Source organism: Phodopus roborovskii, unplaced genomic scaffold (genome assembly GCF_943737965.1).
Source record: "Phodopus roborovskii unplaced genomic scaffold, PHOROB, whole genome shotgun sequence".
NCBI lineage: Eukaryota > Metazoa > Chordata > Mammalia > Rodentia > Cricetidae > Phodopus > Phodopus roborovskii.
The window spans coordinates 22,279,249-22,299,110 of record NW_026126549.1 but is presented as its reverse complement, the minus strand read 5'-3'; the positions used below and the strand labels follow the sequence as shown (position 1 = coordinate 22,299,110).

The following is a 19,862-nucleotide window of genomic DNA, read 5'->3' as shown; positions in this document are numbered from 1 at the left end:
GTACAGATTTTCATAGATATAAATATAAGTATTTATAATGCATAGCCATCTGCCAGCCTAGTCACAATTATGCTAGACAGATGTGACAGAGTAAAATCAATTGTACTCTCCCTATTCTAAGCAAGTTGTGAACTAGGATGGCCCAAATTCTCAGATTCTTAACACAGCAAAGGTCTGGTTCTCACTTGGACACAATGGAACACTGCAGAGGAGCATGCATCCTTGTCAAGTGTCAATGGTAGTACTTGTGCTTCAGTAGGATGCAATAGGCTTGGACAACTGTGTCCTGGGTTTTAAATGCTTCTACCTGAAGAGGCATTTGCTACTGCATCTCACACTCCATTTGGGACAAAGGCCAAAAAGTGATAGCAAAAGGCACCACAGTAGGATCAGAATAGGGTCTAGGCATGTCTTCTCCTTCCAAAGGGAGCTGCAGATTTCATTTGAGAAAAATAAAAATTCATCAGGTAATTAGCCCGGAGTCCAGCAGCCTGCCCACAGAATGACAGGTTCCTGCTTTTAGGTCAAGCTGACTGCTGCCTGTTTAAAAATAACAGGCTTTTACTGATCTCTTACCCATTTTCACTTAAAATTCAAGGCTTTATTCTCAGTAAATGTGTGTTATCACTCCCAGACACAGATGATATCATTGTTAACATTGTTTTATTTGATGCTTTCTTAGAATTGTGAAATGAAACACCTTGTCACTCTGAAAGAACATTTTTAAACGTAAAATAAAACACCAAAAATAGCCTGCTATGATGAACACATGTTCTCCTAGAATTGTTCACAATGTAGGTATACGTGATCCAGAAGCTTGGTTCTATCTCTGAGGAGGCTGCATCTCCTCCTTTACACAGGAAAATCCTTAATCATCTAAGATAGACTAATAATCTTAGTACCTCAGTACCCACATGGGCTAGTTAATCAGATGGATAGAGAATGAATGAATGAATGAATGAATGAATGGCTTCCTGACAGGGCTGCACAGAGTATTTGGCTACAGAATTTGGCCAATAAATGTCTTAGTTTAGGTTTTTATTGTGGTGAAGAGACACAATGACTACGGCAACTCTTGTAAGGAAAACATTTAATTGAGGGAGCTCAGTTAGAGTTTCAGAGGTTCAGTCAATTATCATGGTAGGGATCATGATGGTGCGCAGGCAGATGTGTTGTTGGAGCTGAGACTGCAGCATCTTGCAGACAACAGGAAGTCAACTAACACACTGGGTGGTATCTGGAGTATATGAAAGCTCAAAGCCCATCCCCACAATGACACACTTCCTCCAGCAAGGCCACACCAACTCCAACAAAGCCACACCTCCTAATTGTGCCATCTCTCTATGGGATTATGGGGTTATGGGGTTATGGAGGCCAGTTATAAACAAACTACTACAGTGGGCTTCAACATGGCCAGAAGAGATCTAGCATTCGCTCACCATTATCTCGCAGCACTTTGCTGGATAATGAGGCTACCTGTGGCTTTGGTGGGTTATCCCTGTTGTGCAGAGGTAGAGTAGGGGCTAGGCAGATGTTTCAGTGGATAAGAGGACTTCCTTGCAAGTATGGGGACCTATAAAAAGCCTAGTACACAGGAACAGTATGATGGGTAGGAGGGGAGAAGGTGGGGCAAGCAAATCATGAGAGCTCAACCATCCAGCATCATAGCTGAAGCATTGAGCTTTGGACTTAGTGAGAGACTCTGTTCAGGGAATATGAGGGGGGGGGGGAAGGGAGGGAGGGAGGGAGAGAGGCTATTCTGCTCTTTTCTCTGTATGTGCCTATCTCTGAGTGTGTGTGGGGGGGGTGTGGTGTGAGTGTGAATATGTGTGGGGGGGTGTATGTGTATAAAATCAATGCAGGTGATTTACATTTTGAAATGTTGAGTTTTACCTAGAACTCTAGTTACCAGCTTGTGAAACAATCAACTTGACCTTCACTCCTCCCAGCAGGGATCTCCCTTAATAGACATCTGGTAAAATGATCTGTTTTTCTTTAGAAAAAAAAAAATGTAATCCGTAATGAAAATGTTTCTTTTGAAACATGCCTGAAGAAAAGAATCTCCTGGTTTTTAAGCTCCATCTTTATCAGATTGGGTCACTTTAGCTTGGGGTCCTGGAGGCAATAAATAGCAGTGGTCAGAACTAAAGCAGAGTTCCCGGTGTTTACATTGGCACCACATCATGCACTGGAGATGCCCTGTTGTGGCTCGGGTTTCACTAGTGGTGTGAACAGACAAGCTGTAGAACATATCCCTTAGGGAGTTCAAGTCTGGGTGTTAGCAGCACACTGGATAGAAAACATGAGATGGCAAGCAGTGGTTGATGCAGGATAGAACTGAAGCGTGGGGTCTAGGAAAGGCAGTGTTAGGGAGAACTGTGTTGATAGTTGCATACCTACAAGCTCAGAGTTTGTGTTTGTATTGATCTGCATTCTATGTATATTCTGCAACCAGATCGTTCATGGCTCTCATTAACATAAAATAGTTCCTCTTTGCCTCCATCATTGAGTGATACATCTTATCTAGGGACAAAGACATTTTACTCCCATAAAAATAGCAGCCTCTATGAAGCTGCCATTAATAGGAGTGGTCAGTTTTCCATTAAGATTGTGGCAAATGATCCACCTCTCAGACACATGCTTACACTTTCATACTAACCTAATGTACACAAACCGCCTAACAAACAATTACATCATCAGACCTGTAGCCTTGTGGCTTCCTGCCATAGGTAGTGGGTAGGGGAGACAAAAAGACCTTCCATGACTACTAAATACCATGTTTCCTTCTTGTCTTCTATGATGTCCATCTCAGCTATTGCTCTTTCACTGGTTAAAAGATCCAAGGAAAGCTTCACCAGGCTGTACTCTGAGAGTGTGGGGCGGACATACCTCCTTCCCACCATTTGGCATCCTCCTATTCCATGCTGCTTATCATCCTTGGAAGAGAAAACTCTCTGTGTCTGAAGGACTCCAGACCCTGGCTTGTCTTTCCACACACCTGTTGTTGTTGTTGTTGTTGTTGTTGTTGTTATTATTATTCCATAGATCAAGCCCTCCTTTCCTGAGAATACCATGTAGCCTTTCCTTGTTCAAGAGGGACATTTTGGAAAACTTAAATGCATCTGTAAGTGGGTCATTTGCTTGCCTCTGGACTTAATTCCATGTCCACATTTGTAGAGTCAAGCATGGCTCCAAGGACAGACCTGATTTGGGCAATGAGGGAATGAAGAAAAGACAAAAACAGACAGAAAGCTGGGATCGCGTGGCTTTTGTTTGGCTCTGCCACCCTGCTCAGCCTGTTTATTATAAAGAGTGAACAGAGAGGCTGGGCTGTTGCATACAGCCTGCCTGAATCAGAGGCAGGATTATTGATTACTCTGCCAGTAAACAAAGGGTTTATGCTGTCCATTTGGACGTGGGGACGGATTAAGCTAATCTCAGTAGGGACACGGTGTCTGTATTGGAGCAGTTTTCAGACTGTGGACATTCAGGAGGAAGAAAGTTATGATAAACATTTTCTGCATATACTGTTAACATCCACTAATGGATCAGAAGGGAAGTCTATGCTGTTTCCCACTGAGCTTCATCTCTGAGGAAAAGGCTTTTTTATCCTTCCATCCTTTTGGGGCTCTGGGGTCCTTGACATGGTTGGCTTGTGTCAATATACACATTCACTTGGTACTTCACTCACTCCTACATCCAGTCTAATATCCAAGGTCTTCTGTACCATTTCTCCAGTAAATTCTCCTCCCATGAGCACTTTCTGCTCTCACTCTATCCCTTCTAGTCCCAATTTCTGTCTTGAGCTCCCAGCCTTCATGCCATATTGTAGTATCTTCCTTCTATCAGCTCATCCTTGAAGCCTTTCAGAAACATCTCTGGTTTCATGGTATGTGTGGTTGTGTGTGTGATTTTTTTTAATCAAAACTGATTTTTACTGTGTATATATTTCTTTTAAGTACAGTTGTTACCTCTTCTATAAACACTTTGTACAATATCATGATACGAAGGACATATAAAACAACCAGCCAACTAGACTTTTATGCATTTTCTTAATACTCAGAAGTATGTGTAGAGTTTGGGTAAATCTCAGAGAGAATCATCTATACCAGAGTAAATCTTTAAAGATGGAAAATTTGAGCCAGGTGGTGGTAATGTATTCCTTTAATTTCAGCACTTGGGAGGCAGGGTCAGGTGGATCCCTGTGAGTTTGAGGCCAGCCTGGTTACACTATACAGAGAAACTCTGTCTCAAAAAAACAAACAAAACAACAACAAAAAGAAGGTGGAGGATTTGATTGATTGACTTATTGATTAAAGAATTGTGCTTGTCTAGCAAAGTGTGGGTGGTAGATTCTTTTCTAAGTTCCATGACCCTCCTTTATCCCGAAAACTGGTAGGTTTCCAGTACCAGGCATAATTTTCCTCCTGTTTACTGGACATTGAATCCATTTAGATAGCTCTTGGTTGCCATCAGTATTTGAGTATCTCTATTACACATGCATATCTTGTCATGCCATGGTTTGTAGATGTTGTTGCTGAGTAGGACTATTTAATTGCTTCCCTCTAAGCTACCTACATAGTAGTTTCTGTAACTATGGAAGCTGTATCACAGGAAAGTCTTTCAGATCAGCTCAGATCATCCAAGTCCTGTGTTATGTGTGTGGTGTCTTTAGCAATAAGGGTCTACCCTCAACTCTTTAAGAGAAACTAAGAGCTTTATCTATAACTATATTGTTTTGGCAGTCATTTGGACTTCTCTGAGCAATCATTTAAAAGAAGGTTTCTGTGCCTTCTTCTATTTTGATGTTGTTGTTGTTAGTTTATGGTTCTTGTGGGCAGCATTGTTAACACAAATGACTTAACTTTCTTCAAGATTTGTGTGTGTTTGTGTGTATATATAAACATAAAATACACATATATAAATTGTGTATAATTTTAATTAAATATAACCTGATATTCTTTGAGGCTTTATCAAACAACAGAACAAAGTCCAACCGTAGCCTGATCCTTTCGGGACATGCACACAGCAGAGTAGAGCCCTCAGTGGAATGCAAGCATCCCCTATTCGTTGTGTGAGTAGTGAGAAGCCTGAGAGGGCACTATTCAGGGAGCAGATGGAAAACACCAATAGGTGCACACACCAGTGGCACAGGGAAGTTCAAGCATTGAATTAAGATACAGCGGAGCCTCACAGGCCTGCAAGGGCTTGTGCCAGATTCAACATATTGATCTGCTTGCCATAAAGGGAGAAGGGATTGTTTTCACTGGGCCATCATGAGAAATATTTGGGTTTGAAATCCCCTGCACTCTGTTCTGACCAGTTGAATTTATTTACTTAGAGCTCCATAAAGATAATCAGATTCCATAAGAGGTAGAAGGTTATTGCAATGAATTTACTAACACTTTTGCATTGGAACACTAATGGACACAGACCATAATGCAAGGAGAATGAGGAGACTTTGGCCCTTGGAGATTCGAAATTGAGAACTCAGGCTTTGCCCCAGGCTGCTGGATGGTCCAGTACTTTCATAAAACAGGTGTTTAATTTCTTGAAGAAAAATATTGGTAGGCCTGTGTGCTTTCTCTGTTTGGCTCAGTCACTATTTCTGGGACACACAATCAAAGTCGCTATTGCCTTCTTACAGGGATGGATATTGTATGTTTTCACAGTCATTCCCTTAATTGCGGGGGGGGGGGGCTACAAATAGCAAAACCAATTCTATTTGTTGCCTAAAAGTTAGGGGAGAAATTTACAGTGCTGCAGAGTCTGCTCATTCCCAGTGCAGAGTGCAGAGATCTATTCTTCCTCTGCATGGGGCAGGCATTGTCACAATTAGTCCTACAATTGTGCTGCTCTGCTGCCCTGCCTGCTCCTGAATGACACCAAGCAGCAGTGTATCCTGCTACCCTGTCCTAGTTAGAATCTCTGATACAGTCACTGAGTTGGGTCACAAGGCCACTGACTTGCCCTGCCCATCAAGCCAGAAGGAGTCTATAGCACATGGTCCATAAACACTTCATAGGCACATGTTTCTGGGCCAACAGAAGCCATCTGAGGTATCTGAGGGGAGAGGCAATTATGAAGAATCAGTAGTTCAAATCCTGTGTCTTAAGGAATCCAGAGAAATCCACTGTACTATTGGGGGAATGTAAGAGGACAAGGCAGGGTACCTAGCATTGGACTGAATCTCTGAGGGCCATGCAGGCAAAAGCAGAGTTGGGCTATAATCAAAGGACAGACTGAGTAAGCAGTTTGCATCTTGGTGAACTGGGAAGGTTCCTGTTTCATTGGGGAAGAGATGGGTATGTGGGGCTTGAACTGTCCGAGTATAAATGTGGCCAGGCTAGAGAAGATATTCCCATCTTGGAACTAGGCTGGAAATGTATGGGAGTTCAAAGATAAAGGCATATGAATTGCAATAACCTTGGCTCATTCTAGGAGTGCTTATCTTTTATTAATTTATAAAAATAACAAATCTTTGTTTAGCAGAAAGTCTCCCAATATCTTAGGCACAAACTATAATTCAGTCCTTTTGCCATTGACCTTGAACTGTTAAAACACAATTTCCCAGAATTCCAAGTAAAATGATTCACAAATGCAACAGTTCCCACTACATGCAGCATTGTTAATTTTATCCTTGGCATAAACTTTGTGAGTAGGAAATTCCCTGGGGAGGAAGCCAGCAGCAGTTTCTATTGAGATGTTGGGGAAGGCTCATGGACCTCTAGGCTTTATTTCTTTTTTGAAAGTGACTTTTTGACTATGGTCATAATGCTGTTCCTGTGCTTTCTAAAATTTCAATGTTATTTTCAACAGGTTCACATCACAGCTGTGGCCTGTCCAAGACCTTCCATTTGTCCTGAGGTTTTGTTAGGTTCAGACTATTAGTGTTTGTTCACTTTTTATTTCTACCTTGTCTTGGGTTTGGCTTTTCTTCCTCTTCCTTTTTATCCCTTCTGGGTGATCTTCTCCATCGCTCCAAAGCCACTCATCAGAGTTTGCTGTTTTGCTCTAGTCTTCTGTGAGTGCAATAATGGACTTTATGTCCCTTCACACACTAATGTTTTAAGGCTTCCCTGAGAGCTCAGGAATATCTGCAAAGGTTCCCTGGAAATGATAATTTTCCGTGTGTGTGTGTGTGTGTGTGTGTGTGTGTATGGTAGGGGGGTGGTGATATCTCTTTGACCCATAGCAACTCAGGAGACATGTTGCTTTAAACTTCGGGAGTCTAAACCTAAGTGGTTTTTTAAAGGCATATTTAAACACAGAACAATCTGGTGAAAACTACCCTTGTGATGATTAACTCAACCCAGTCCCACAGCACGACAAAGCATACACAAACTCTCCTTGAGGAGCAAAGCAAGCTAAATAAATACAAAGCAGAAGTGATTAAGTTGAAATTCTTTGTAAAGTATATGTGACACTTTCCATGAAGATAGGTCCTATAGATTGACTGGGAAAAACAAGTTTACCAGAAGGGTCTGGAGAAGAGTTCAGCATAGGAAATCACCAGCTACACAGCTTGCACACAGTTCATCAGGCGAGAAAGCATGTCCACTGCAGCCTTCTCGGTAGAAAACAGGCTCTCCATTCCTTCTCTTGAAGGGACAAGCCTTTGTGCTCAGCATTACATCCCACGTTCCTCTAGTGCCTGTCTGCTCCACAAAGACCTCCATATCTCCTACATCTTATTTTTTAAAGAGAAAATTGTGGTTCTAATAGAGGCCAAGGTTGAATGCATTGTCTGTATGGCTAGTCTAACTATCATATGCAAACATACCAAACAGAAAAAGTGTCAACTGTTACATGAGCTTTTTTTTTTTTTTTTTTTTTTTTTTTTTTTGAGTAAGGATTTATTTTTAGCTCACACTTGCAGTTACAGTCCATTGCTGCAAACTAGTCACTGCAGGGGGAACTTTAGACTTCTGGTCACCAGAGAAATACACAATCCCTTGCTTGCTAGCTTGTTTGCTTGGGGTCAGCCCAGTTTTTTTACTCATAGTTCAGAACCATCCTAAGGTAGGAAATGATACCACCTACAGTGGGCTGTGTCTTTCCACATCAGTTAACAAGTAAGAAAGGCCCCCTGCACCCCCCCCCCACCGATGCAGATAATGAATTAGGAAGATTATCTTCTCAGGTGACTTAATTGTGTCAAGTTGATAATTTCAGCCAACCATTAAAGTGTCAGTGACAACAAAAGGATCTAAAGACTAAGGTAAATCAATATTTTTAATTTAGAGTTTTCGAGAGACTTAATATCACTATTAACAGTTCCAAAGGTACTATTTTAAATTGTTGCCTTCATTGGAATTTCTTTTAAGAAGCAAGAATGATAAGAACAGAGGACTTGTAGGTGTTATTTTCTCATTACACATAGAGACATATTTCTTATTATAGGTATAGAAATATTGTTGCAGGGAGATAAGTGGTGTTAGCATGGCCTTTGGTAAAGTGGAAGACAGCAAACAAAAGTAGGTGTGTGTGTGCGTGTGTGTGTGTGTGTGTGTGTGTGTGTGTGTGTGTGTGTGTGTTATATCAAACTGAAGCAGAAAAAGCAATACCTAATAATACCTGTGAGGCTCTCCCCAGGTAATCTAAAGGAATTCACTGTGCTGTGCCTCTTGAAAGTTCTGTCACCTCCCAAATTATACTACCTGTAGATGGTCTTCAGTCATACCCTGGGAAATACCCATAGAAGTCATAGCAATAAATTATGTCCGCAATAAATTATGAAGTATATAAGAAACACAGATGAGCGTATTTCATTGTGATGTCTTTCGAGATCATGTGTGATTATTTTTTTAAATAGTTTAACTTGAGCGATGATTAAATGAAAATCTGCAACAAATAGATCAGTTTTCAAAAACACACCCCAGAGTTTCCACTCTAGTGAAAGAGGCAAAGTTCACTGGTTACAGCTACAGTGATACTTGGCCAAGAGAACCCCTAACAAGAGTGCACAGACAAGGCTAATAAATCTGTAACCACTAAACATCTGTAACAGGCTAGCACACTCCACTTGCTTCCTCCTTGCAGATGTGTTGTCACTGACCTTTTGCCACCTGAAAGCTTATGAGATGCCCTTGCGTTCCTCTGAGGAACATCCCATGAGGAGATACTTCTAGGGGGAAACAGTGGTGCTCTTGTATCTAAATAAATAAACAATTTTAAGCAGATGCAGTGGTAATGGTCTTCTTATATGTGCCTTTGGTCAGCTCTCAACCCATGTGTTAAAGATCTCACCATTCAGCTGTGAAGAAATGGCTCTAGAGCTCTATAGAAGGCAAATCTCAGGCTCCCAAGTGTGAACGTTGAGTAAGATGCACTAGCTGCTTAGGTGATGCAATGTGAAGAGAAGGAGGCATTGACTGACTTCATTCACACAGAGGCCCACGGTTAATATTTTATAACTTCTTCCATTCTTTGTCTGGATCCCAGTTTCCACATTATGTGATTAATGACAGTGATCAAAATAAAGTATTTACTGAAAAGTAATTCTAAAAGTAATTGTTGAAAGCATAAAACAAGCAAGTAAAAATTACTTTTAATTATTATCTAAATTGAGTTCCTATTTGAATTTTGCTCATATGACAGCAGTATGACATCCAAGATGTTAAGGAGGCCAGATATACACATGTGCCTTGGTCTGCATGGTGAAGTTCATCCATTTTTCTTTTCCAATGGAATGGCTCAAAGCACTTCTTTTTTTTTCTCGAAAGTGTTTTTGCTTTGGTTGGGGAAGAGTATCCTTATCCTATATAATGTATTTGTATTTGGAGTTCTAATCCAAGAAAGGTTGGAATGGCTCTGGTTGTTGCTGTGATATGCAGGTATTTTAAAAAAAAATTGTGTTCACTCAGAGCAAGCATCAGTTTTCTGCCAGGTTACCCTTCAGGGTTTGCTTTATCATGTAGTTCTCCAGGTTTTTTGTTTGTTTGTTTGTTTTGTTTTGTTTTCATTACATACTTTAGTGTAACACTGAGGCTGATGTTGAGTCAGCTCCCTGCCTGCACAGTAGTGAGGGACATAACCCCAAGCAGTGGCAGCCCAGCAGGGAGACTCCTTAGCTGCCAATCCAGAGCCCTCATCTAGTAGCTGATGGAAGCAGAAGCAGACACCCACAGCTCAGCACTGAGCAGACCTCCTGGAATCCAGATGCAGAGAGAGAGGAGTGATGAGCAAAGGAGTCAAGACCAGGCTGGAGAAATCCACAGAAACTGCTGACCTAAACAAGGGGGAACTCATGGACCCCAGACTGATAGCTGGGAAACCAGCATAGGACTGACCCAGATCCCTCTGAACGTGGGTGTCATTTGGAGGTCTGGGCGATCTATGGGGCCTCTGGATCAGCATTCATCCAGGACAGGAGTGGACCCTGGGAGCCCATTCCACATAAAGGGTGGCTCAGCACAGACCCGGGGTTGGGGGGGTACATGAACATATTTTAAATGTTCAAATTCTGAGATATAGGTAATATATGTTTGTCAAATGGCATTAGATTTTAACCCTTGAGGATTAATCCCCTTTAAAAGAAATCTTTAGGATAGTAACTACCTATAGTACATGCTAATGCTACCCACCAGTTATTATCAATGCAAAACAAATAATCAAGTATATTATCAGTGTGAAACAAATAACCAATCATGCTAATGCTGACTTCCAGTTATTATCAATGTAAAACAATCAACCTGCATTTTACCTTGATTTCAGTCTCTAGTGCTGCCCTTTTCTTACCTTTGACAATTAAACCATCAGTGAGGTTTTGGTCATACACTGTTTTATTCCTTTAGCAGTATCAATCATATTTTTTTCATTATTATTATTCGTTAGATATAATTAACTTAGGTATAGACTTTTATATCCTTCACGTGCAACTTCAAAATTCAAATGAAAACTAGAAGATTTGCCCTTACTTTTGATGGCAAATCTGACTTGACCCAAACTCACCTGCTCATTTAGGGGAGAAAATTTTAGTGAATATGGATATTCTCCCCATGTGGTTGAGAGAGTGAACAATAACCCGCTTTCTACCTCCCATGCTACATAACACATGATTTTGGAGGTTTGAGAAGTCTACCGTGTGAAACACATCTAGTCCTTAGAAATTTGAACGTAGAATCTTCATCTCTCCCCCCTCCAGAGCCTCCTACCAAATAGGAAAGAGTTTCCCCAGAGAATGGCTTTCAATTTTTTTTAAACTATGACTACTCCAAGATGTACACTCTGATCTTGGTCTACTGCAACACATGTTCAAATATACATAATTATAAGGACCTGAATTTGAGTCTCCAGTAACTTCATGACAGCAGCACACATCTATCACCCCAGTGCTGGTGGTGTAGTGTGCAAGGACAGGTGGATCCTGATAGCTTATTTACCAGGGAGTGTAGCTAAACTAAACAGCAAGCTCTAGGTTAAATAAGAGACCCTGTCACAAAAAAATAAGCTGTAGCGTGAGATAGGAAACATTTGATGCTGCCCTCTGAGCACTGCACAAACACCACACACACACACACACACACACACACACACACACACACACACACACACACACACCCCATTCCTGGGACTTTTAAGAATTTGCCTCCTTCTCAGACTCTCCTGCTCTGGAAAAACAATTGTCTTCCTCCACACTGTCAGTGCAGAGCCTGCCAAAGTTCTTGTGATATGGCAGACATTCACACACATTTGTTAAGTTAATTTAGCAGGAATTGGGTTCAGTTTGAGGTTTTGTATTCTAGAGTTCATGATGATTACTTTGTTATTGTTATATTTGAGTCACACACAAAGACTTTTAGTTTTTCTGGCCCAGTGTTTATGTCCTCTGCTGCTGCCTCTCTCTGTGTATCTCAACAAAATTAATTTTATCTTTACCGAGATGGCCAGTACACCAGTAGAAGAAAAGGGGGATGTCTGAGTCTGAAATGACAGTGTGCTTATTACCAGTGTGGTTGAACAGTTGAGAATTCTTATTTTTAATCTCTTTTTCAGTATTTTACGTGTAAAGATGTTTGGCCTGAACATATATCTGTGCACCTTGTATGAGCCTGGTTTGCACAGAGGTCAGAAGAAGGAAGCAGATCCCCTGGAACTGGAGTTGCAGAGGATTATGAGCCACCATATGGGTGCTGGGAATCAAACCTGGGTCCTCTGGAAGAACAGCCAGTGCTCTTAACGCCGCAGCATTTTTCCAACCTTGAGACTGTTATTTCTGGTTACCATCAGCAATACTTACAAGCCTCCCTCCAGTGGGCCCAGCATCTTCACCAATTAAACAGTGTAGTCACGGACAAAAGATGTCATAGAGCCTCCAGGGAGTAGACAGTTCAGAGAGGCTGAAAGGTTAGCTGGAGGATACAGATTTGGAGGGAGTCCTGTTAAGGATCTTACCAAGAGAGACACAGAGTAAGGGGACTGGATTACACTGTTGTTGCTTGGCTTCTGTTTCTTTCCTGTGCTTGGATTTGTCAGCATCTGTAGTGTGCTGGTAAGCATGCAGTCACTGGTCACACTTGGAAACATTCTTGCTTTGCAGCATTAACCAGTACCCAGGATGTGCTATCTTCACAAGGTTCATGTGAAGCTGGCAGTGATCTAGGACAGTGTTCTCAGGGCCACTGAGAGGCCAAGTGCTGGTGCCAGGTAGCTCCAGCACACTCCAGATGAGCAGAACACACATAAAAAAACGTGACAATGCCCCGAGCCCTGCATCTGCCTCTCCACAGCCGTGAGTCTCTTGATCCAGGTCAAGGAACCAGCAGCTCCTTTCAATAGTCTCTTCTTAAATGACATGTGACAATCCAGCAGCACACTGATGTGAGGATGAAGTGTGTACACAGTGGCATTGTAACAGTGAGCTGAGAGGGTTGGGTGTTTAAGAAGCATTGCAGCTTTCCAGTATACAGATGGTGGAGGCACAATTTATCCCCTGTGATAATTAGAGCCCTGGGCTTGACTGTTTTCTCAGTAGGGAAAAAGGGCTTAGTTTCAATTTGATAGAAACGAAGCAATTGTTGCTTTTTATAAATGAATCATTAATTATAGAAGCCCTTGACTTGAATACTGAAAGAAGTTGTAAATCTAATTTAAGAAGTCCCCCATTCACATCAAATACATTATTCTGCTACATGTGACTTAGCTATCTGTGGGAAAATGAATATTAAATTTAAAAACTCTCTCTGTGTGTGTGTGTGTTTGTGCATGAGAGAGAGAGAGAGAATCAGCCTTTTTGTAAGTTTTTGTAATTAGATATGCATTCATTTCATTGCTCTTAATGTCACCGAAAGCCACTCAGTGGTAGCACATACCATACAGAGCCCTATTTAAGGTATACAATGGTACACTAGCAATTTATAGTGCTTGAACTTCACTAGAAAACTATGTGAAAGCATTTTGACAGTTTTCATTTGTTTAATGGATGGCCATGTGGTGTTTTAATTGTGTTACCACAATTTACTTGCAGTTGACCTTTCTGCTAACTGTACAAGAGGATTTGCTCCTTGAGAAGAGCTGTGTGGAATGGAATTGATCTTTGTGGGCTTTCTTTTTCTATGTTGGTGATGGTACCCAGGGTGTGGCACAGTGTTCAGTATGTCTTCCACAGTGAGCCCGAGCCCCAGCCTGGTCACCCCTCACCATCTCTGTAGGTGTCCTTTCCTGGATGCTGAAATACCACTTTTCTTTGTCTGTCCTGTTCCTCTCTGCATTTTCTTTCTTCTGTGTTTTGGGTTTAAATAGTCAAAAGGACATTTTAGAGTTGGGAAAACCTTAAATGCCATTTTATGAGATAAAATAAAGCCTATGAGCACTACCCATCTTGCCTTTTCTCTGGGTGTGGACAAGAAAGTGGGATCTGATTAGAGAGTCAGTCAGACGATCATGGGCATTAAGCTATAAGTTGGTCATTAACCTTCCAAGTCAAAGTAGTCAACCTCTTGTATTCCAGATGTGTTCTTCACAGGGAATTCTCAGTAGTATAAATAACATAGCATGTTAAAGACAGGCCTTACTAGCTTTATATATAATTACACACATCAGGCTGGCCACAAATTCAGAGATCCCACTGTCTCTGCCTCCGGAGTGTTTGGATTGAAGTCATGCCCCACCACACACAGCCTGAAGATGGGCTTTTCTGTCCATCACAAATCATAACAGGCTTAAAACCTTAGAAAACTCACTTGTCACTCAGCCCAGCCCATTTGTCATGAATGTCTAAACATTCTGCATTTTGTCCACCTGCTATACCACCGTTTTATTTGTGAGCCAGATTCATAGATGTAAACGTTGGCCTCCCATACGTTCCCTTCACTGATGGTTTCATAGTATATTTTCTGAACATGCAGTAATTTAATCTTCTCTACTGTTTATGAAGATTAGTCTCAATTGGTAGCTTTTTAAAATTCCTTTTTCAGGGGCATAGTTCTCTATGAAGAGATTAGATCACTGTAATCTTTAAAAGATTGGAAAGGAAATACTTTGCTATTTAAGATGATGAACTAAATAGTTATTTTCATATGTGAAATTGGTCATTGGCATGTACCCTGGAAAAAGCATAATTTAAGCTAACATTTTCTTGACAAGTGCACATTAATTTCACTGATTTATGCAAACAGGATGTCTGTAACACATGTGTAGGTTATATGTGATTACCACATAGTTTTACATAGGAGACTGAACTCAAGGATTTGAATATGCACAAGCAACCAATGGAACATGGAACAGTCTCCTTGCCTGCCAAGGGATAACTGCTTGAATCACATACACTATTATGTAATATGCAAATCCATCAGCCTACCTTTTGCTTCATGTTTCTGACCAAACTTTTTCTCTGGCAAATGTCTTCAAAAGCCTAACTTGCCTTTGAAAATTCCACTTGTAATGACCCCACTCAACATCACACTTGCTTCGTTGACATAGTGTCTTGGCATCACTGCCTGTAACTCATTGACTCTACTCAATTCATTAGTTCTCCCAACACCCTTGCTTCCTTGACATTTTCGTGATCAGAACACAGTAGGATGTGTTCCTAGTGTGTGACATGCCTGCATAGTGATGGGTGTATGCTGCTTTATCATCCTTTACACTGGAAGGGCTGACCTGGACTGTGGCATGTGCCAAAAAGTGTGGCAAGTCTATGAGTAGCTGTTGACCTCAGTTGTTTTTAAAAAGCAGTGTGGGCTTTTCTAGATACCTGTTAGCTGAAGCATAAGCTGGCCAGCAGAGCTAGCATCTCAGTATGCCAACGTCTACTCCTATATTCACTGCCCTTGGACATGCCCCAAGGTCACAGCATCTGGATGATGCTCCCAGACAGATTCGTCCTTCTCTTCCAACTGAAGTACCTTCTCCTCTTATCTACAGCCTGTATGCTTCAGAATCTCGGTTATGGCATGTAAGCATAAGAGTATCAAATAGCAGTGCATATTGCTGTCTCAAAATATGACTTCACTTTGGTGAAAAGGAGTTTTATATTTTCACAACCAAATCCACGTTATTTTATACATATGTATCCGTCTTTATTTTTCTGAAGTCATGACCTAGAATCTCATTTCACTGAAATGTGATAAGGAAAGAAAGTGGTGTGATGTCTTTGGCACAGAAGGAGAGTGGGGGATTGTGGGAATTTGCAAAGCAGCTGCTTCTTGTCAGGCTTGGGCTTGACCCCAAATCTTCTCCTCATCAGCTGAACATCATTTTTCTACTATTAAAAAATAATAAATACACTATATCAACCTTTCTTGGAGCAATGTAGAAGGCAAAAAATAGTTAAATACAAAAATAATTGCAAGATTTTGGATTAGAAGATTCTTGAGGTGGTTTTGTTTTGTTTTGTTTCGTTTGTCCTATTTTCCTTCTGGCTTTGACTTATATTTACCTTACACTGTCTTCTAGCAGTTACTACAAATCGGTTTTAAATTGCTTCATCCAGATGACTAACAAAGGCATTTTAGTGTACATGTGTAACGTTAGTGTGATTTATTTGCATGTTTGGAGTGGTCCATTTGGGTTGATTGTACCCCCCCCCACAGCTCCTCTGTTCTTTGTAGTGCTAAAACCCTCAGGAAACTTTGGGATCTGCCTACATCTCAGGAGATTTTGGAAGACTCTGAAGCCAATGCAGAGCTTTCTGGTAACCATAAATGAGTACCTAGGGGTTTAAATCACTAAGAAGACTGATGTATGCAATAAGATGTTTACCATTCAGATGTGAGATAACTTCCTCCTGTCTTCTTCCCTTCACAGCTTGAAGGGAGCTGATGCCGGCAACGGCATCAGGGTGTTTGTGCCTGACGTTGGGATGTTCATTGCAAGCTTGACCATCTGGCTGGTTTGTAGAAACATTGTTAAGAAACCAGACACGGAAGAAGTAGCCCAATTTAATTCTGACTGTGAAAATGAAGAATTGGTAAGTGTGACTCTTTGCATCTTTCTTCTTTGATCCCCAGGGCCTTCCCTCTGTGACTGTGTGGAGTCTGCATGTAGAGTGATGTGAGGCCCCCAGCTCATGAGGCACAAGTGAGCATTGTTGCTGTACAGAGCAGCCTGGGTGATACTGCTGGGCAGACGTACTCACACCCATACCTTGGTGATGAGGACACAGGTGATGGGCATACGAGTGCCATCTTTCGTGCATGATGGACTCACAGTGGTGTCAGGAACAGCCTGCTTGTGCTTTCAACACCCCAGATGATCATCTGGCCTCACTGTGCCCTAGTGTTGTATCAGGTGGTCATCCCCAGCGTTACAATCCACGTGCTCTGCAGCTCACTATTGCAGAATATGTTTGAGAAGTAGTGCACAATAACTTTTGAAGAAACAGTGGTCCTAATTGCCCTACCCCATGAACTTTCCAGCCTGTACAATTTCACCCTGAGGTGTGGCTGTGTAACTGTTCGATTTACCCACCTCCTTCTTGTATTTGAATCAAGCAATTTTACAGTACACCAAAAGGGAGAAAGATTTACCTTAAAAGGTAAGAGAATTCATATAATGAATGAAGGGACACCTGTTAGATGAGGAGATGTTAGAGGTTGTGTCTTGGGAGGGTACATGCCACATGCTCCACCACACGCCCTCCTAACTCACCTCAGAGCATGGCCCTGTTCTAAAGGCTGCGCACTGTGAGGGCAGGGGCAACAATTTAAGAAGTAGTTGACAGATTTATATAAAATAGATAAAACTTTCAAAGAAAAGAACTATTCAGAAGTACTTGGTTTGGACAGTTGGCACTGTGTCTACCAGATAATTCAGTCCTAAGATCTGGCAGAAAGTTTTGCATACATTAGGGACATTCTCCATGCATGCATCAAAGAAGGAAAATTCTGGATTATAGTAAAGGGTTTTTATACTGCACAAATAAGCAGGAAATTGCCACAAGTACTTAATACAAACAAAATAATATGGAGGGAATATAATTCTATAATATGAAAATTAGGATTTCTATTGCTTCCTAAAATCTTATGAATTAAAGATAGGCAATCTATATTCTGATATTTTAAGGTGGAAAAAAAAGGTACAAAGTGTAAAAAGAAATTAGAGCAGAGTGGCTGCTAAGCAAATCTCTCATTCAGGTCTAAACCAGATAGAACAGGGAAATATTTTTCTTCCTGTTGATGGTGTGATTTTAAGAGGGAATGGCAGTTTTGAAAATGTTTTGATTAAATAATCATTGTCCCAAAGCACCCTGGTTTGTGGCAGTAAGCACATTAGCTGTAATTTTGCCCATTTAGAATTTTCTTTATTGGTATCTGTAAAGACAAGGCTATATTTGGTGCTCCCCCCACTCTACATAGGGCCTAAAGGATATTTGTGGGAAACTGATCTTTGAGAGCAGACATAGAGGCTAAAACATGTGGCTGGGTAATACTGGACACAAGTACTGCCTTTCTTATTCTATAAAGTGGTATTAGAAGACTGGGGTATAGCTCAGTAGACACACATGTCTAAAGCTCTGAGCTCAGCAGCAGCACCAAAAAATATTAGTCATACATTATGTCTTTGCTGCAACTATAAAATGAAGTATTGAATCAGTAGCACACAGCACAGTGTATACTTATTTGGGGAGGCTTAGAAAATTACTTCTTCTTTATTTTTTTCTCTGATTTGAGAATTACAAAAACCTAATATTCATTGTGCTAAATCAACCTGACTCAGTGAAAAATCCCTCTGTGCCACTAATAACTCAACATGGATGGACTTAAAGTCATGAATAGGTGCTACTTCTGTAGAATGAGGAATGTGTGTAGCCGTCAGTGCAGGGTTGGTTGTAGTTAAGGGACCTCTGATAAGGGAGAAAGAATAGCACAAGCACATGTATCAATTCCATGCTGATCTCACCCCATTGTCATACTTAGGCCTGTGACAACTCTGTCATGTTTGAAATGGATTTGAAGAGATACGCAAGATATATGTATGCATGTATATACATGCATATTCATACATACATATAGTGTTAATCCCTTTTATTCAAAGTATCGATAATTGTTTGCCACTAATTCAGATATTAGTGCTCATTCTCAGCACATTCCAGCCTAATGGGTAGGACAGGGGAAGGGTGCTGAGTGAATCTTGAGGATTCACCCTTAGGGAAATACTTCTGGCTTGACAGTCTGGGGTCAGCCTGAGAGGAATTGGAACATATAGCCAAAGTAAGCAGAGAAATTCATTTCACTTCTGAAGGACCCTGCATACTTTCTGTTACTTCCAAATCTTGGCTTGTGCATGCTAGAATGTTTAGTTCTGAAGACAGAAGAGAATAGTGTCTGCTGGCATTGTCTCTTCCTTGTTTTTCTTGGGTGGAGAGATGGCAAGATTAATCCTCTGGTGCCTGGGAGAATTCCTTTTCAAACACAGCACTTTTTCCTAGAAGCACTTAGAGCTTTCTTGATCCACTGATAACATTAGCTATTGGGAAGCATTGTCTTAGAGGTCCTCCTCCTCACATGCAGAAAAGACTCCGAGTGGGGTGTCTGAGGGCTTATGTGTTCATTTTTATTCAGAAGCATATCTGCTAATCATCCCTTGGAGAAAGATTCTCATCCTGGAATCTTAAAAAACAAAAACAAATAATAAGAGTTGCATCATGAAAAGCAAATTGTATAGAAAAGCTTAACTATGCAAGGAGACAGCACGTGGTATCACTAAAATGTCCTACCTGCTGATTTCTGTACTTATAACTGTTTCTCCATATTTCATAAGGTTTGAGACCTTGCTTTTAAGAAAGTAATATTTTCAATTAATTCTCTGACAGAAGCTTTTTTTTTTTCAAATAGAAAGTGCAATCATAATTTGGCCTGAGCAAAGAGGCACATTTTATACATAAAATGTATAAAATATAAATGAATATTCCATACAGGCTGTGTGGTAGTGTACACCTATAATCCCAGCACTTGGGAGGTGGAGGTGGATGGATCAGGAAGGGGTTCAAGGCCAGCCTCGGCTACATGAGACCTTGTCTCAAAAAGAAAGAAAAAAATAGAAAGGAAGGAAGGAAAAAAGGAAGATAGTGGAGGAAGGAAGGAAGGAAGGAAGGAAGGAAGGAAGGAAGGAAGGAAGGAAGGAAAGAAAGAAAGAAGGAAGATAGGGGAAGGATGGGAGGGAGAGAGGGAAGGAAGGAATTATATCCCAGAAAGTGCTATTGAAAATTGAGCCTGTTTCTCTAGACTCCTGCTAATGTGTTTTGTTCATTGCTAAGTTCAAAACCTGCATGTTGCCTTCTAGCACCCATCATTCCTCAGGCTGCCAAGACACTAAGGTTTTGGCAGACAAGACAGAATGTTCCTCTGAGTGTCTGAGCTGTGCCTTCACCAGAGGCTTTGAAGTTTGGATCATGATTTTATTTATTTATTTTTTTAATC

At 41.0% G+C, this 19,862-nt stretch overlaps 1 protein-coding gene across 1 annotated transcript in view; it reads left to right on the top strand.

Moving 5' to 3' along the window:
• Piezo2 (piezo type mechanosensitive ion channel component 2) overlaps positions 1-19,862 on the top strand; it is a 330,402-nt gene that overhangs the window by 176,432 nt on the left and 134,108 nt on the right. The window contains exon 5 of the mRNA XM_051201086.1: positions 16,249-16,411. Within this exon, the coding sequence (XP_051057043.1) occupies positions 16,249-16,411 (163 nt within the window). The remainder of the gene's footprint in view (positions 1-16,248; positions 16,412-19,862) is intronic.